This window comes from Nicotiana tomentosiformis, chromosome 4 (assembly GCF_000390325.3).
Source record: "Nicotiana tomentosiformis chromosome 4, ASM39032v3, whole genome shotgun sequence".
In the NCBI taxonomy this organism is placed as follows: Eukaryota; Viridiplantae; Streptophyta; class Magnoliopsida; order Solanales; family Solanaceae; genus Nicotiana; species Nicotiana tomentosiformis.
Window position 1 is genome coordinate 6,652,030 of NC_090815.1, and position 19,338 is coordinate 6,671,367.

Here is a 19,338-nt window from a genome sequence, read left to right on the forward strand (position 1 = left end):
CTATATATATAGGAACGCCCAACTTTTTATATTACATACAGTGGTGCTGACAGTACAACAGAGTACATACATGAACTGATAACTGAAAAGTGTGACATGATCAGTATTTGGCTAACAGATACAAAAAGGTAGCTAAGACGAGAACTACAGGTGACAGCAAAGGGCATACATCCCTTGTCATTCCTCAAGAAAAGCCCCTCATATAAAGGCAAGTTAACAACTACTATTAACCCCGTTAAAAGAATCTGAATACCAAGAGATTCTACAATAACTGCAGCCTCATGTGGATCCATAATAACCCTTAACATGACATCTCCAAGACAGAAAAGGTTCCACACTGCTATGGTTGCTAAAACATTGAACATAGGTGTTGACGATGAGGAAGTAGTGCCAAACTCCATGATTTCTTGCTCATATCTTTGACTGACATTTTCATTATCTGAACCTTTTGCTGTGATTACAAAACCTGACTTGACGAACCCTGCCAATGTAAAGATGGTTTGAAAGAAGGCAAATAGGTAAGAAGTCAATCTCTTGTATATCCAGAGTCTTTGATCATTCCACCATCCTTTCAATGTGCCTCCACACCATAGATGTTCTGCTAAGCTGTATGTTGTAGTGGCGATGGCAACATGTGCATATGGTAGCATCCAGGGGCTTGACAACTGTTATATGCAGAAATTAAATGGCTTACTATACTTAGAAGAACATACATAAATGTTGCTGCAAGGTTGCCTGCCAGTCATTCTCTCTTTATGTAGGATTTCGCTAACCTACTATATGACTGTATTAGGTTATCGTTGTCCCCAATTTTTAGTTCTTAGAAATAAACATGACAGCTCATTCAAAATATATCATGATTCTGGTAAAGATTTAGTGGGCAGCCCGGTGCACTAAGCTCTTGCTGTGCTCGGGGTCCGGGGAAGGGATGGACCACAATGGTCTATTGTACGCAGCCTTACCCTGTATTTCTGCAAGAGATCGTTTCCACGGTTTGAACCCGTGACCTCCTGGTTACATGGCAGAAACTTTACAAGTTACACCAAGGCTTCCCTTCTTTAAAGATTTAGTGGGATTCACCCAAAATCCTACTAAAGGTCGTGATGATGCTTAACCTCCTCGCTAGGCAAGCCAACACTCAAACAACCATAAGTAAAACAGATTATCTAAATCTTTAACAGAATCATGATATAATATGAAAGTAGAAATAGTCTCAAAACCAATATTATAAATGTAATATCTGAGACAAGGTCTAAACACGACGACAACTGTCTACAATGCCTAATACCCAGTGTCACAACTATCACAAGTATCGAACAAGGATAAAGAGTGCATATACATATACATTCATATGTACATATATATATATATATATATATATATATATATATATATATATAGACACTAATTTCTTAGAGGGACATACCTTTGGAAACAAGCTTATGCCTTGGACAAGGCAAAGCGAAGGGACAATAGTATAATATAAGGTAGGCATCCAATTTGGAGCACAAAGCAAGAAGTTACAGTATGAAATCTGAAGTTTGAGTGGGATTTTGCCTTTGCCATATATGAAAGGGCAGTATTTTGAAAGGAATATCTGAAAATTACCCTCTGCCCATCTCTTATGTTGTACTAGAGTTTCCAAAAGTGTTGTTGGAGCAAGACCTAAGAAGCCTTTCCTCTCTGGATTGAAGTACACTGATTTCCAACCTCTGCATTGTATTGCTAATCCAGTAATCACATCTTCTACAGCACAACCATACTTCAATCCTACCTGCAGATGGAATCAATGCAAAAGGCATTTCTATGGTTAGAAAATCTAAGAGTATTGGTAAAATTTATTTTCTCCGGAAAATACTTTTTGACAACCAAACACCGGAAAATAACTTCTAAAAACATCTTCCATCATACCAAATACACCCTTAATTTGGCTTTGATTTCTTTGGTTTTTTTTGGGGGGGGGGGGGGGGGGTCTTAAAGGGGTGTAATTAATTAAGGAAAATTACCTCTTTACCCCTTGAGTGCCCTCTTCATATGAGCAACTAGCAAGAATTTTGCATGTTTCTTCAAGCATATCACTAGTTTCTTTGTATTCTCTCTTGTTGTCCACTTCTTTCTTATAGTAATTTATTATCTTGGATCCTTTACAGTATTTCTTTCCACACAGAACTTCTCTCCCATGAAAGCAGCCAGTACCAATGTACAAAGGTCCTCCACTTGCATCTAATCCTGGAAGCTCTACCTTCACAATCACCAAATAATAACAAATCAGATACAGTTTGACCTCTTTATAACAACATTTCTATATAACAGTTATTCACTATAAAAACCAAGTTTTTCTCGGAACCGATTATTATATTATGTAATAATATATGTCTTCTATAACAACACTTTACTATAACAACCAAAAAATATCGGAACAAACGACGTTGATATAGAGATGTTTTGACTGTATACGAATCCTTATTAATTACTCCCTCCATTCCAAGTTATGTGACGTAGTTTGGCTCGTCATTGCTTACGAGAGAAATGAAGACTTTTAAAACTTGTAGACTAGTCTGAAATATACTCTAATACTTGTATGATTGTGTAAGGTTTTTAAAATTTGTGGTTTTAAACATGTCATAACATTTGTGTGACTATAAACTTGTTATGAAGAGTAAAATGAGAAGTTTAACTTAAATTGTTTCCAAATTTAAAAAGAGACATTCTTTTTTTTAAACATACGAAAAAGGAAATAGAGTCTTCACGTAAACGGAAACAGAAGGAATAGTAATTAGATGTATTATTTTATATAGGGATAGGGTTCTTTAATTACAATAACTTATCTCAAACTTGGTATATAGCTCTTACCTCAGTAATTACACGTAAATAATTGCTGTAAAGATCATTCTTGGTGATATTACTAAATTGCTGAGGATATTGTACAAAAGCAATGCCATCGCTTTGTTCTTCATCTAGGAAAAAGCACAAGGCATCTCTCACTGATTCTGAATTGTTTGAGTACATGTCACAATCCACATTCAGAATAATAGGACTGTTGCTTATTCTTGCTGACACCCTTATCTGTTCATGTTTTTTTTTCTTCAAAGAGTCAAATAATGGTTACACCAAATTGTCTGACATTAAGGAAAAAAAAAACAAGAACTTTATTGGTGGGAAGCTTGTTAACTTAAAATAGTTTAAGTTCTATGCGGCGACAATATAAATAATCCACACAATTAATTAAGTCATTGTATTGTTCAAAGTTTAACTTATATACAACCGATAATATAAAGAAGATTTTATATTGTTAGATTATCCGGAAGATATTTATAAGTAACCCTCCATAAAAAATTTAATGGAGTTTGTAATCTTGAAAATAAGATAAGTTAGTGGTATAATAGGTAAATGGGACGTAAAAATTCTTTATATTATCAATGGATGTACTAGTTAAACTCAATGGAAAATTACAAGTAAATCTCTTGATAAATGTTAATTGATAATCTGCTAAAAGAAATAACATATCTGATATAACAAGTTAAATTTTCATTGATATTATAAAAGCATCTTCATACCATTAGTTTATATAACTAAAAAATAAGTTAAAAGCGGGTAACTCGGTACACAAAGTATTCCGCATTCACGCAGGGTCCAGGGAAGGATCGTATCCCAAGTGGTGTAATGTAGGCTGTCTATCCTAATGCAAGCATCGATAGTTGGTTTCACGGCTCGAACTCGTGACCCATAGGTCATACGGAGACAACTTTATCGTTGCCCGAAGGCTCCTCTTCCCAAAACAAAACAAAAAAAACTAAGTTAAAAGAGAGCAAGTTAATTACCAAGGCATTCATGGCTCCTGCTTTGAAGTGATGGTGGTGTTGGGGTCTCTTTTCTCTTGCCAGGTATACTAAAGTTGGAAAAATTTGTCCTACCACATCCACATTTTCACTACTGTCAATTAATATCTGCAACAAATTGAAGCAAATATTTCAGTAGAAATATCAAATAAACTTTATGTTCACTTCTTTGAAAAGAATGAAAAAACGCTTATTTACTTGGATGATAGTGTGATGGTCTTTGCTTGAAATGAAATTCCACTCTCGAAATCCTTTATGTTGTTTTCTCAGCATTTCAGGGACATGGCCTTGCCTTGTAATTTCATCAATCCTTTTAATCATAGCTTCGTATAGCTTCTGTAAGTTAGGCATATAGACAAAAACAAGTTAAGAACGATATTAATCTGTTTTGATTCAGAAAGAAAGGGCCAGTGACCCACTGTTCAAAACTCGGTAGATAATAGATATGCCTCTTTACCCTTCTCCACTTAAATATCTGTCTTTTGTCAACTACACGATTCGAACATTTGACGTGCTCCTAATACATATTGCGTGTTGCAATCATACCACTAGACCAAGCTGACATATAAGTTCCTGTACTAAAAATTTAGGGTTTAAGTGACTGATGATGTAAAAAATATTTACACTATCAGGTCACTTATTATGTAATTACAAGTATATTTTTTGATAAGCATTAATTTGTAATATAATAAAAGTGGTAATTAACATGCTGTCACAGATTAAGAGTCACTAATAACGTAAAAACAATTTTACACTATCAATATATATATATATATATATATAATATATATATATATATATATATATATATATATATATATATATATATATATATAAAACTTAAATCCGTTAATTAAATATATGTGAATTGCTCTATGAATAAATTAACAATTTATCAAGTTAAACTAGCATATAATAGCAGAAAAAAACTGTAAGGAGTTAATAATATATATATGTTACCTTGATGGAAATAAACTCATCAGCTGATAACAATTCATGAGTTTCATGATTATTCATTGAAAAATAAGCAGCTGGTGAAGGTGTTTGTACTTTAAATTTCTTGCAAAATGGCAACCAATATTTGGAAAATTCAGAAGCTTCAAAGAGAGCAAAGAACATAATCTCAGAACAACCATCGTCTGAGATATAAACATTTATCTTCTGAGTGTGGATAGTTATAAGCCATTAGAGATAAAACTGTGTTTATCACCATAGATGGTGGCTCTTTCACATGGTTTGCTGTGCATACAAATATGTCTATACTCGGTAGCTCCTCGTCCCTGAATCTGCATGTTGTACATAGACAATGGCGAAGACAGAAATTTCATTAAGGATATTAAAGATTAATATGTACGTATAAAAAGCACGTAGTAGTATCATTTAACCTATATGATAAAATGTAATTTTTCTGCAAAGGGTGTCTAACCATTCTTCGTCTAATGTAGCTTCGGATCTGTATATACAGGGGCGTATCTATGTGGAGAAGCATGATGTACGTGAACTCCTGTTTCTTTTGAAAAATTACTTATATATATATGTGCGTATACCCTCAAAGAATTCTATGGTATAACGATTATTAGGTGCACCTTTATAATTGGTGTTAAAGGTTCAAATCTCATGTTTATCTTATTATTTTTTCCTTTTATTTCCTCTCTAGAATTGAGCTTAATGTTTCAAATCTCGTGTTTAGCATTCCCGTTGTGTTTTAACTAAGTATTTTTTTTTTAAAATTTGGTTTATCCATTCAAAATTTCAAAAATCTAACACATTGAAATCGTGCAAGAAAAAAATTCAATTTTGAACCTATAATTTCGAAATGTAATAAGTTTATGGTAAATAGAACTTAAAAGTTGAACTCGTCAAATATAAATCCTAAATCCACCTCTTCGTCGTAGTGCACCCATCTTCTTGATATTATTAGTAATAGTAAAAAAAGACTAAACAATAGTATATACCGTTAATTATTTGCAAATATAAAAATATGTCATTTTTTAATAACGGAGTAATTGCAATGAATAGTGTCATGTACACAAGAAGCCTAAAAATGGTGGAAGTATTTGGAAACAATTTAGTCTATCTTTGTTCTCGGTCAAACTACCACACAATAATTCATTAAATGAAAGGAAGTAATAAATTTTTCCTATCTTTAAGTGGTATTTTATAAATTAAAAGAAAATATACCTCTGAGAAAGTCTATCCTTGAAAGTATAACGATAAACAGCATTGCATCGAAGTGATTGAGTTATAATCCAGTAACATATATACCAAACTTCTGCCATTAACAAACCAATCCAACCCCATCTTCCTTTAATTGGCAGTACGTTACTCACTCTGTGAAAGCATATAAAGAGTATTCCAATTAATACTGAGATTGCATATACCCAATAAAGTTTACGTCCTTTTGCTCCCTTTGTTTCAAATAAAGGAACGTAATTACTATCTTTTCCCATAAATCTAATTGTATTGTTTCTCTCTTAATTTTCCCTCTGCCTTTTCTTGCCTTTCTCTTTCCCTTTCTTGCACTTAATTTCTCAATTCCCTTGTGTTGTAAAAGCTTAAATAGGTGTGTCCAGTGTGTGTAGAATAACTAAGAGAAATGTGGCCAAGCCACGCGTGTAATATATATATATATATATATATATATATATATATATATTGATTGATTGAAAGGGTGTACCTTATATATACATGACGCCGTGACGAAAATTACACTATCAGATCGCTCAAAAGATATCTATAGATAACTCTCTATAAAAAGTAGGATTTATAATCTACAAAATAAGGGTAGATTACCTACTACAATAAATAAAGATAACATGATATCGTGTTAGTGGTCATGCAATCTTATTTATCTAAAAGTTTAAACTTTAGAGAATTGACATTTTTAATTATTTATTTTAAGTTTAGAGAACACGTAAATACGTGTAAACTTGATTAATTTTCTTGAGCTAAACCTATAGAAATACGTTGTTGAAGAATGATGGTGATAGAGAAACTTGAATCAACGTATGCTTGTTATTTTGCTGTGTAACGCTTTCTAGTTCATTCTTTTTTTCTTTTTTCTTTTTGGTTTAATTATATTTAGTATTAAGAACTCAGTAGTCCGATTTATTTGGATTAAACTTGCATCGGGTGGATTCACTATAGGGTAATTAAAGCCTTATTAAAATTTGACTTTAGGCTACTAATTACTTTATCAATAAACAGTAATCGTACGTTGAAACTTTCTCCCGCGAGCACTAGTAATCTTTCGTTGGTATACGTAATTAATTTCTTTTGGCTCGATCAGTAGAATATTGCCAATAAGGAAATATTTGGATATGTTCTAAATGGGTTCTTATCACTAGTGTTAGTTTATTTGTACTGATGTGGTTGAGGGAAGAAAATTTGTAGCTACCCACAGAATCCAAATTCCAAATTGTGCAACTTATGGATTAAAGCTAGTAACGTGTAAAGATTTAAGTCAAAAGCGTCAAATTTGTTTGTATTGTTCGAAAATGAACAATTATATCTTCTAGTCAAATTTTTGGTCTAATACTACCTTCGCTATTAGAGAAAAAATATTATCCAATTAATTTTTGGATATAGATATAAAGTTGAGGGATAAATTTGAATTTTTTTCTCGAAAAAATTGGATAAGTAGAGTCTAACAATTTCAAGTTGGAGCTTCGTTAATGGCAAGGAAAAATAAGAAAAGTTTTGCTAATGGCAAGGATTTAACGGACTAAAGGCATTACAAAGGACAATTAAACTATTTCGCATAGTATAAGCATGAATTTGAACCCTTTATCAATTTTATACTTGCAAGCAAAAAATTACCTGCAATTGAATTTTGTGCATAGAATTTAAATTCATATATTTTATATCCTTCCGAATAGTGATGTATGGGGTTTAGTGATTATTTAGTCCATTTACAAATATTCTTCTGGTTATATCTTCAAAATTTCATAAAAAATCTTTATATTAAGACGAAATCCATAATAAATATAAAACACATTGAAATCTTAAGTACATCATTTCTTTCTACTTGAATTATAACCTGTTATATCTTGTATAATTTCCTCGTGCAGGACCTACTCTTTCCTAATTTATTTTGTTTCTCAATGCAGATATCTTATTATTATTATTTATTATTATTATTTTGTTACTTATTTTGGTCCTTAATTTAAGCATCTTATAACTAAGAAAAGTATAAACATTTAAGTTACCCTTTTTAATTTTATCTATTAATTAAGTAATCAAGTGGGACCCGTGAGTCCATTTGTCAAGCAATATGGGAGCCTCACATAAGTATGACATAGCATGTGAGACACAAAATAAAATTTCTTGTTTAACATACATTTGGATGATGGGGAATAATCACCTTGTAATCACCATATATCTTTGCGTTTAATCCGCAGAAACCTCTAAAGACTCTTGGGAATGAATGTCTGTGTTAATCACCGAAAGAACAGCAAATAAAAATAGAAAAATGAAATTAGAAACATTTTGGACCTCATGTGTTACAGAATGTTAAAAAAAAAGTTGGTTTTATGCCATTTCTTGACAAAACAAAGAGAAGCAAATTAGTAAAACATTCAAACCTACCTCATCCTTATTTTCTTCTTCTTTTTATTCATAGCCTATGATCATTTTCTTGAAAATATAAAAGGGAAATAGACCTGAAAAAGCTCTCACATTTCTCCTGTTTATAGCACAAGGTGGATACAATCTTGAGAGTTGTTATATACACATACAATAAGTTGATTGCAATAGATCACATTTTCTGGAATCCTGACTTCTCTTTTATGAATAAGAAGTGAGCTAGCTATATATCTCTTTACATTTACGTGCATATTATTTACCATATGTTAATTAAGCATTATTCAATAGTCTCGACTTGTTTGAGATTGAGACGTAGTTAACGTTAAATTATTGTTTGCATAAAAGTTTAATGATTATCAAGCTTTTCTTGACAAGCCAAGATCAGAGATTTTTAGAAAAAGGTGTCATTCGGCATCACTTTACAAAAACAATTTCCTTATATATATGTGTATGTGTATATACAATAGCCTGACATTGCTTTGAAGTAATAAATGTCAATATGAGATAGAAAGTAAAAGCTTAAAATCAATATATTCCTAGAACCAAACTCATTTACAAGTCGAATTATGACAGTATGCCAACATTGCGTACGCAAAAATTCGTGTACGCTACTAGCCTACTCCATGCATGCATGCAAGGGCAAAGCTACACTATTCTAAGGATGGTCTGACCACCCTAGGAGAAAATTGTATTGTGTATATAGGTTAAATATTAAGTTTTAAAAGTATATGACATTTATTGAACACCTTTATGGGAGATTTTTTTCAGTTCTTTCAAAACACTCTTGAGAAAATTTCTGGCTTCGTCACTGCATGCATATTACGATCATGAAATCATTCTTTATGTGGCATTTAGAACAAAATAGTGGAATATTTCTTTTTCATCAAAACTATATAATCTCATAATCTTGAATATACATCTTTTTTTTTATTGCAGAATTTAGCCGGAGAAAATTATAGAGATAGAACCACAAAAATCATGTTTGGATTCAGTATAAGAACTGGGAGGCAAAATGCCTCAGGTTCTCCAAAATCCACAGGCTCTCCATCTTCTGTTGGTTCTCCAAAAACTGCAGGAAGCACAGGCTCCCCAAGAGCAGAGGTTGGAGAAATTGATACAAGAGCACCTTTTCAATCTGTAAGAGCAGCTGTTAGTTTGTTTGGAGAAGCTGGTTCTTCCCCTAAGGCTAAGCCTACCATTAAAAGATCAAAAACCATTGAAGAGGTATGTGACCTTATTATATGTATGAAGGCGAATGGATTCAACTGAACCAAAATTTTTAATGCAGAGCATGGATATATATGTGAAAAGTTACTTAGATTTCATAAAATATTAAATTCTGAACCTATAGTTTTGAAATTGTAATGGATTGAATGGTAAGAACCTAAAGATTAAACCCATCAAATTTAAATTCTGAATCCATAATTTTAGCATGTGTACACATCTATGTTGATCGGATCCTCCAAAAATACCCATCCCACCCAAGGGCGAAGCTACATTGTCCTATATCCTTTGTCGAAAAATTACACAGTATATATAGGTAAGATATTAAGTTTTAGATGTATATAACATATATTGATCGAACACACTTTCTTGAGGAATTTTTTTTACTTCTTTCAAGTTTGAATACCCTTGGAGAAATTCCTGATTTCATCACTGGTCACACCCATTTCGAAACCTCCAAAATTACATAATAATTCTTGAAGGATCCGACACAGAGTCACCGATATTTTTGAAGGATCTTACCAATATAGATATACTCAATTGGAGCCGAAAGCAATAAGTTCAATTGAGCTCGCCCTAAATCTATGGCGCATGTGAAATGGTCTTGCTATAGCCACAAGTTAGGACATATATTTATCATCCATCTCTTTCCAATATATGCTATACTTCAAATCCTATCTTTTCCTACAAAATGAACTTTTGAGAATCATGCATTTATTTTTGAATTGTCATATAACAACTTCTCTTCTCCTTCACAGAGGGTGCTAGAGAAGGAAAGTAGGCTTCACTTAGCCCTGAGAGAACTAGACAGTTTCAAAGAACAAATAAGAAGTACAGAGACAACAAAAGCTCATGCTCTCCGCGAACTCGAAAAGGCCAAAAGAACTCTCCAAGAACTCACTGGAAAGCTCGAAACTTTATGCGAATCGAAACAAGCAGCCATTGAGGCAACAGAAGCTGCAAAGGCCCGAGCCATCGAACTCGAAGAACAGAAATCAAACAAGCCACCAATTGGCACTGATGCTTGGAAACAGAATGTTGAAGCTGAAAGAGAACAATATCGAACATCTTCAGGCGAGCTAAATTCAGCAAAACAAGAGCTAACAAATCTTCGTCAGGATTTTGACGCGGCCCTGGAAGCGAAATTAGCTGCATTTCAAGAAGCTGCAGACGCGCAACATAACGCGGCCATCAACAAAGAGAGGCTAGGTAAACTCTCGAAAGAAGTTGATACGTTGCGCGAAACGTTAGGCCAAGTAAAAGTTGCATCTCTCCAAGCACAAGATGAGCATGAAAAACTTATTGCAGATAAAGAAGCTCACTTTCATTCCCTTAGTACTGCTAAAGAAGAAGCTGAAGACAAAATCAGGGCTCTCAAAGAGGACCCTGATTCTCAACTAGTAACCGAAAACCTCCTGGAAAAACTCGAGGTAACCAATGAGGCGATCCACGTCTTACAAGACCAACTAAATGAAGTCCGAGCCCTGGATTTGGACTCTTTTAATAAAGCAAATGCAGAGCTCGATGCTACAAAGAAGGCGTTGAACGAGATAGCAGAAGAGGAAAGTTCACTCCGAACGCTAGTTGATTCACTTCAACTAGAAGTAGAACGTGTAAAAGGCGACCTCAGTAACCTTAAAAAGAAAGCAGAGGAAGCAGAGTCCGTAGTTGAAAACTTGAAAATGGATCTTGAAAATAGCAAGAAGGAACTTGAAGCAAGCATATCAGCTAAAACACAAGCAGAAGGAGATTCTAATGATTTACCTTCAAGAATTCAACAGTTGAATTCCGAGGCGGATCAATTTTTAAAGGAAGCAGAGGAGATGAAGAAGAAGGCAGAATTACTCAAACAAGAAACAAAAACAGCTCAAGAAACAGCTAAAGAAACAGAAGAAAGACTAAAAGTTGCATTAAAAGAAGCTGAAGAGGCAAAAGCAGCAAAGAAACTTGCAGATGATAAGATACACAATAATAATGAAGAACATAATTTAGAGTCTAATGGGAAGATAAGATTGTCAATTGAGCAATTCGACGAGATGAAACGAAAAGTGGAAATAACCAAGAATGATGCTGAAATAAAAGTTAAAACTGCATTGGCTCAAGTGGAGAGCATAAATGCCAATGAAAATGAGGCAAACAAGAAACTCGAGGCGATTTTAAAAGAGAAAGAAGATATTGAAGCTGCAACACAAGAAGCATTAAAGACAGCAGAAATGGCTGAAGCAGCCAAATTGGTAGTTGAAGGAGAACTGCAAAAATGGCGTCAAAAGGAACAAGAAGAGGAAGAAATTGGAGAATCATCTAATGGAAATATTGAAGGGACATGAAAAAAATTGTAAAAATAAAAACTATAGTAGAAATTTAAGCCAAGGGATCCAAAATGGGAAATTTTATTTAATTTGTTGTATGTTGTATCTTATGATTTTCATTTCATTCTTGAGGCATTCAAATGTGCAGAATGTGTATGAATGTCTTAATTAGAAAGCAAAAACACTTTGTTCCTCTTGGTTTTAGTATGGTGTCTTTTAGTCACTTAGTATGCTTCGACCCATAATTGTGTTATGAATTTTTGAAAAATATGCGAGCAGCGAAAAAGTTGAAAATCTGTCTTTAAATTTTCATTAATCATAGAATATTAAACTCCTCTTACAAAAGTATTAAACTCTTACTACAACTAAGAACTGAATATTTTATTAAATCAAATATTAGACTTATCCTACACCTAAACAACTAGTATTCTACAAAATCCAACAAATAGTTGATATCCACGACACAAAGTCATTTATATATCCACCTTACTCAAACTCATTTCATTCAAATATTGGTTATAAGTAACTTTGCGTTTTAAAGAAAATTATGATTCCTTTAAAACTATAGGTGTCAAAATCTTGTAGTTCTATTCTTAATTGGACCTAATATAAGTGTAACAACAATACTATACTTTAGGCCGACTAGTTGGTATCGCCTACATCCTTTGCCAAGGAAATTTCAAGCATAGTGACACATATCTTTGGCAAAATTTTAATACTTGTTACGGTATGCAGAGATGCAAACATGATTTAAAGTTTATGAATTCTGAATATATATCTGTAATTATATACTATCCCTATATTTTAGTATAGTATTTAATAGAGGATATAGCTAGCAAGATTTTATGAAACATCACGTCGAGGATATACTAGTTATGCTTTGATTAATATAAAAAACTAATGTGCAAGTATTTAGGATTCCAGTACAAGAATCCATTAGATTTATTGTCAAAAAGCATCTTTGATTCTCACACACTGTTCAACTAATCTCACTTATTTTTAATAATCAAGAGGAATTATATATACATACTGTATACAACGAGCATTTGACCTTAGACAATTTCCTATTGCTTGATTCTGGTAGCTATTTCGCATATTCTTTTGGAAGTCACTATCGGAATAACTTCCCACATTTTAAAACCTTTTACTCATGACATCATTCACATCACTTATTCCTTAAGTTTGGTTTATTAAAATGATTAACATATGTTGTCTTCTCAGTTGACTAATTATTCATATTTTTTTATGCATACCAACTACGAATTAGATGTGCTAGGACCGAAATAATCCGGTGTCATGCGAGAGTTAGTAAAACAAACCTTGAAAGACGATAAATCGAAATCTACCAAAAGAGACACAAACATTTAACGTGGTTTGGTCAATTGACCTACGTCCACGGCAGAGATGAGCAATCCACTATATAAAAAGAGAGTATAAAATATCGAGAGAATAACCTCACGAAGAGGCAAACACAAGTGACGCACTAACACTTGTCCCGTAGAGCTTTTCCCTTAAACACGACTCTCAAACCCTGTATGACTACATTGTGGATGTTGATGAATGAGAATGAAGGATCCTCAATTTATAGAAGTTTAAAACTTTCCCTACAAGAAAAAGGACTAGCCAAACATGAAAGAATTATAATTTCCTTCTGCAAAAAGGAAAATCCAATTATGATAAATATATTGTCCTTTTCTTCAAGAAATAGGAAAACCAAATTAATATGGTAAGAAAATCACGGCAATACCTAACACAAACTTCAATCAAAGCACTTATGTATTTCACCTTTCGTTTTTCTTTAAACGGGTTACCTTTAGTTATATGTAAATCAATAGTGCAATCTCTTTTTTAATCACTCGATCAACATCCCCTTAATTCAAAGGAGTTAAAGTTTATCCATTTTAGAGGATTTACCATAACCTAATTATTATTTGTTTGCCATTGCTAACCTATTGTTGCCCTCCTTAACGAACATGTCATTGACTGGTAATTTATCTTCCGAACTGGTGAAATATATACCTATAACAAAAAAAGACCAAAGCCCACTGAAGCACTAGAAAAATATTGATGACGCTTTCTAACGAGGTTAAGACGTGGCTTAGAACGGGAACAACGAGACTTGGGTCTCATAGAACGAGAAGTTCGAAGATTGAGACCAGATTCGAATCTCGAAAAGTATAAAGTGACACATAATTTGGGACAGAGAGGGAGTATTGTTTAACAAAGCACTTTACATGATAAGTAGTGACATCATATCAACAGCCAGCTGATATATGAAGCATATTCAGTGGAATATCTTGCTTATAATTCCAAAAATCACAAGTAAAATGAGGGGTACTTTTAATTAAGTGGTTGCTTAATTACAAGGGACATTAGTACATAAGATAAAAATGTCTCACTTTATAGCAAACTGTGTCCTAAACTTTTCTGTCTGAGGTTTTTCAAACAACTGAATCTTTTTGAAGCAAATAAGATACCACAAAGACAGAAACAATGAAGGGTGAATATGAGTCCAATTGCAAAGATGAGAGTCAAAGTCAACAAACTAACACAAACACTTTGATCAATGAGATTGAAGAAGAAGATGAGAAATTTTATTATTCTACTACAAGTTATATGTTTGAAATGGATCATAATAATGGGGGTTTGGTCCGTTTGAACAGTACAAGAAGTGAAGGTGAAATGGATCAAGCCAGTTTGTTTTCCTTTGATTTTAATAATAAAGGAGGAGATATTCATGATATTGTTTATGTTGCTGTTTGGAACAAGAATATTAGCCAAGAAGAATCAAGTATGGACGCACTGTTTTGGACTCTCAAACATGGTGTAATCAATCCAAATTCTGCCATTGTTTTTCTTATTCTTATCTTCCCTCAAACCAAATATATCCCTACTCCTTGTAAGCTCTCTCTCTCTCTTCTCTCTCTCTCACACACAAATCAAACATACATAAAATCCTTTATTATGTAGTTATTCCCTCCGCTTCATTTTATTTGGTGGTTTTTACTTAGCATGGAGTTTAAGAAAGACAGAAATCCTTGTTATATCCTTCTAAAGAGTATTGATTCCATTCTTTTTGCCCCTTATTTCATTCTTGAAAGTGAAATTGTCCAAATTTATCTATCTATTATTACAAAATATTAAAATTTTACCCTTCATTATACTTTGGTGTCATTGATACCCTTGTTGTTAAGCAAATAGCCTCGTATTTGCCGTTGACTTTAAAAGAGCTCTAGTTCTAGCTTGAACTGAGTGGATTTCACGTGTCAATATACTTCGGTGAAAAAATCCAAACTTTCCTCGTGACTCTTGACTATAGTTTGAAATTATCCTCTATGATACTTTAGATTAGATTTCTATTAGGGTAACGACATGCGAGACAATTTGCTAAAGGCAAGGGTAATGTATGGCCCTAAAACATAACAGAGAGTAAAATTAAAATTTTTTATTCAATAAAGGAGTATTTTGATCCTTTTACCTTTATGAAGAGAGAAATTATTTGAATATAGATCTAATTTAGTTTACTGTACACTATAAATTTTCCAAATTTTATTATACAACAGTGGGAATGATTCCAATAAGCCAAGTGAATGAAGAGCAAAAGGAGAAGTACATGGCTCAAGAAAGAAGCAAGAGGAGGCAGTTCCTTAAAAAGTTTGTTGACATCTGCACTGCTTTCAAGGTGCACAAATAAACTACACATAATTTCTCATATTTGCTTATAGCAAGTTAGTAACTTGCAGAAACAACGTTAATGAACACCTTTTGTCGAAAAATTATCTTACGTATATAGGTCAAATACTACTTTTTATACATATATATTAAATTTTGAGCATACTTAAAGAAATTTCTGGCTTTGCCACCAAGAAACAGTTCTAAGGGTACAGTCGCACCTCTCTATAACAGCATCACTAGCTTTTTATGAAATCAATTTTCATGTTATGTTAAAATATATGTTTTATATAACAGTACTTAGCTATAACAGCCAAAAAAATTCGGAACAAAGGAGGTTGTTACAGAGAGGTTTGAATGTATATGATATTCATGCCACTTTGAACAGGTTAAAGTGGATACAATTCTTATAGAGAGTGACATGGAAGGCAAAGCTATACTGGATCTTATTCCTATCTGCAACATAAGAAAGCTGATTCTTGGTACTTCTAAAGCCAATATCAAGTATGAGAAGGGAAAAAATTACTATCACTTAAACTACTACTCATCTTCTCCATCAGTTTTAAGCTTCTCTTCTTAATCTTATTGATTAATTATATTCCTATGATAATAGGAAAATGATGTCAAGAAGAGGTAATGGGACGGCTTATCAGATATTGCAAAATGCACCAGAGTTCTGTGAGGTTAAGATCATATGTGAAGGCAAGGAAATTGTAGAGCTACAGATGTTTGAATCTCTATCTCTCAGATCAAATTCCATTGGCAGCCCAAAGTCAAGTGATGGCCAAAGCCAAAATCTGGATCAAGAATCCCAAAATGAATCCAATAGATGTAAAGGATGTTTCAGAGCTAAGGTCATGCCTTAGATCTATAGCTCATAGTGTCCTACCAATGACTTGAAGGATGTAAATTTCTATCACCAAATAACTGGTTTACACACAAGTATAGTATTTCAGTTTATCTATTTACATAAAAATAAGTCTTTTTAGTAATTTTGGCTTGAGAACAAATTTCACACTTGTCAATATTGTTTGAGTCTAAGCCAGATATTAAACCTAACATTATTTTTTCTTTTTATATGAGACAATAACATGTCTTAATTTAGTATGCCATAAAATATAAGCTCAACCATATACAATCAAACCTCTCAATGACAACATCTGTTGTTCAGATATTTTTTTTAAGTTTATAATGAATGATTGTTATATAGCTATAACAACATATTATGTTTAAATATTATTTTGGTTGTTACGGCCAAAATTATCCCAAAATTAAATTTTTTTTCCTTTGTTAATGTTATATATAAAACATAATAAAATTATTCAAATTTAAAATCTCAAAATATATGCATGTTTTACTACTTAAATATTAAAAAAATCTAATACATTCTTAATAAATCTATAACTAAATGTGCAAAGATTTAAACGTTTGTGCAATGGAATGAAAATATGCAAGGATATCTTTCAATGAAATTGAATGAAATTTTAATTATGGAAGTAACATAATATTCTTTATCATTCGTGGTGCATTAAAGTTTTAAAATATTTCGTAAAAAATCTTTAGACTTATTATTGGTAATCCTAAAGATGTTACATAGCTTTTATAGCGGTGTAATTTTACAAAGAGCATACTATTATAGAGATAAATATTGGTGTCATATATAAAAACTATTATAGAAAGGTAAAATACAACATAAAAAATCGATTTCGAGAAACACTTGATTTTTATATATAATAATAAATGTTTGTTATATAAATATGTTGTTATAGATAGTTGTGACTGTATGCGAATAAAATAGACATTAACATGTTTCAGAGCCAAGGTCATGCCTTAGATATAGCTCACAATGTCCTACCAAAGGCTTGAAGGATGTAAATTTCTGCCACCAAATAACTGGTTTTCACAAAGATCTCCCCCTCTTTACCATACAATATATTACATGTTAATATTACTATTGTACATCAAGATGTAATACACCAATGTAAGGTATTGAGCATAGGAGACGTTTTGTTCTTGGAGATAATTGCATTTTGAAATTGAGAAGCGGAGGCGAATCCAGGATTTAGGATTTGTGAGTTCCTACAAGGACCTCAAGTTAATTAATAGTAATACAATAATAATTGAGTTCACAATCAAACATTTATAGATATTTAGTGATTTCTTAATACAATTAAATACATGGTGTGAGCAATGAACCCTAATTATCCGGCCATGTGTCATATTGATATCATTAACAAAGAAGTAATCTTTACTTTTTCATTTTTCACTTGACTTCTTCCTGTTAAGATCCTAATAAACTGATGTTATTGCCGGGGGGGGGGGGGGGAGAGAGAACTCCCTCATTTTCTTCTGAAAGATCCAAAACAGAAAGGGTTATTAAGCATGTAGTGACATATATTGAGCCAATGTGAAGAAATAAGAACTTTAGGGACCTAAGTGTACATAATCCAAATCTGTAACTAATTTAGTGAAGAGTATTGTTAGTCAGTTAATAAGTTGTAGATACTTAGAGTAGGGAGTTAGTTGAATATGTATAAAAGGGATTAGCTAATGACATTAGCATGTAAGCATTCATTCTGTGATGAAATGAAGAAGCAATTTGCTCTCTCCAGTTGATCTCTCTCTCTCTCTCTCTCTCTCTCTCTCTCTCTCTCTCTCTCTCTCTCATTATTCTAAATTCTTCTCATCTCATTTCGATCCTAGAATCTCAATATGGTATCAGAGCCTACGATCGAATGTTGATACTTACTTTGTTACTCTTCAATTTATTGGTTATTTGTTCGTTATCAACTCAATTCAGTTGCTAGGGTTTGCGATTCAGAGCTACGATGGCAGTAGGAGAAGGAACGAATGATGAGACTACAATCAGTTACAATCATCCTCTGTACATAGTTGAGACCTTCTAATTCGCCAGGTGAGCATTTGATCGAATTCAAACTTCTAGGTATTGATAACTACAATTTGTGGTGTCGATCTATAGGGATTGCACTTTTCGCGAAGAACAAGGTTGGTTTTATTGATGGAACATGTGAGAAGAACAATTTTAGGAAGGAATTATATGATCAATGGGATAGATGCAACGCTTTTATTCTCTCGTGGATCATGAATGTTGTCACAAAGGAACTTTAGAGTAGTGTTGTTTATGCATCTACAACATATAATATGTGGAATGACTTAAATGAGAGGTTTGATAAGAGAAACATTTCACGAATCTACAATTTGCTTTAGGAAATTAATATCTTAAAGCAAGGACTAGCGCCAGTTTCTACCTACTTCTCAAAATTGAAGGATTTATGGGATGAATATGTCACGCCACGAACTTGGGAGCGAGACCAGCACCCGGTGCCTCACCTAATCTGGCGTACCAAATTGCGACTAAGGGACTCTGAACATATAATGTCATAATTTGGCCATGGGGTCACCTTGCAAGATAATTTGCGAAGCAAAATATAAAACTGAATGGAAACTAGCGCTGACTAAACATCAATATAAAGCTAGGCCGACAAGGCCGTCATAACTACCACAACTGACAAACCACCAAAATATACATACCGGGCCTACAAGCCCAACATATTGCACTAACCAACAGGATATGTCTACAAGCCTCTACTGATGGATATGTTATGATCGGAACAGGGGCCCGACCTACCTATAACATATATGCATACATACAGAAGATGTACACAAAAACCTAGACCCGATAACTCTGA

General features: G+C 33.0%; 2 protein-coding genes and 1 pseudogene across 2 annotated transcripts; 2 read left to right on the forward strand and 1 right to left on the reverse strand.

Annotated features, from left to right (window-relative positions):
* Positions 1-23: 23 nt before the first annotated feature.
* LOC104120570 (cellulose synthase-like protein E6) lies at positions 24-6,319 on the reverse strand (annotated as a pseudogene).
* A 1,985-nt stretch (positions 6,320-8,304) lies between these two features.
* On the forward strand, positions 8,305-12,160 carry LOC104120566 (WEB family protein At1g12150-like). The gene is made up of 3 exons (XM_009632359.4): positions 8,305-8,637; positions 9,360-9,647; positions 10,406-12,160. Exons 2-3 carry the CDS (start codon positions 9,402-9,404, stop codon positions 11,972-11,974), a joined length of 1,815 nt encoding a protein of 604 aa, XP_009630654.1. The 5' UTR covers positions 8,305-8,637; positions 9,360-9,401; the 3' UTR covers positions 11,975-12,160.
* A 2,170-nt stretch (positions 12,161-14,330) lies between these two features.
* On the forward strand, positions 14,331-16,588 carry LOC104120568 (putative U-box domain-containing protein 50). The gene is made up of 4 exons (XM_009632363.4): positions 14,331-14,855; positions 15,520-15,638; positions 16,017-16,132; positions 16,242-16,588. Exons 1-4 carry the CDS (start codon positions 14,450-14,452, stop codon positions 16,492-16,494), a joined length of 894 nt encoding a protein of 297 aa, XP_009630658.1. The 5' UTR covers positions 14,331-14,449; the 3' UTR covers positions 16,495-16,588.
* Positions 16,589-19,338: the final 2,750 nt, after the last annotated feature.

What these genes read in the sequence shown, in the direction of transcription:
- LOC104120566 (XM_009632359.4), top strand. Translation starts at nt 9,402, where the DNA reads ATGTTTGGATTCAGTATAAGAACTGGGAGGCAAAATGCCTCAGGTTCT. An exon ending in GATCAAAAACCATTGAAGAG is followed by an intron (nt 9,648 to 10,405) that starts GTATGTGACCTT and finishes TCTCCTTCACAG; the next exon opens with AGGGTGCTAGAGAAGGAAAG.
- LOC104120568 (XM_009632363.4), top strand. Translation starts at nt 14,450, where the DNA reads ATGAAGGGTGAATATGAGTCCAATTGCAAAGATGAGAGTCAAAGTCAA. An exon ending in ACATCTGCACTGCTTTCAAG is followed by an intron (nt 15,639 to 16,016) that starts GTGCACAAATAA and finishes CACTTTGAACAG; the next exon opens with GTTAAAGTGGATACAATTCT. An exon ending in ACTTCTAAAGCCAATATCAA is followed by an intron (nt 16,133 to 16,241) that starts GTATGAGAAGGG and finishes CTATGATAATAG; the next exon opens with GAAAATGATGTCAAGAAGAG.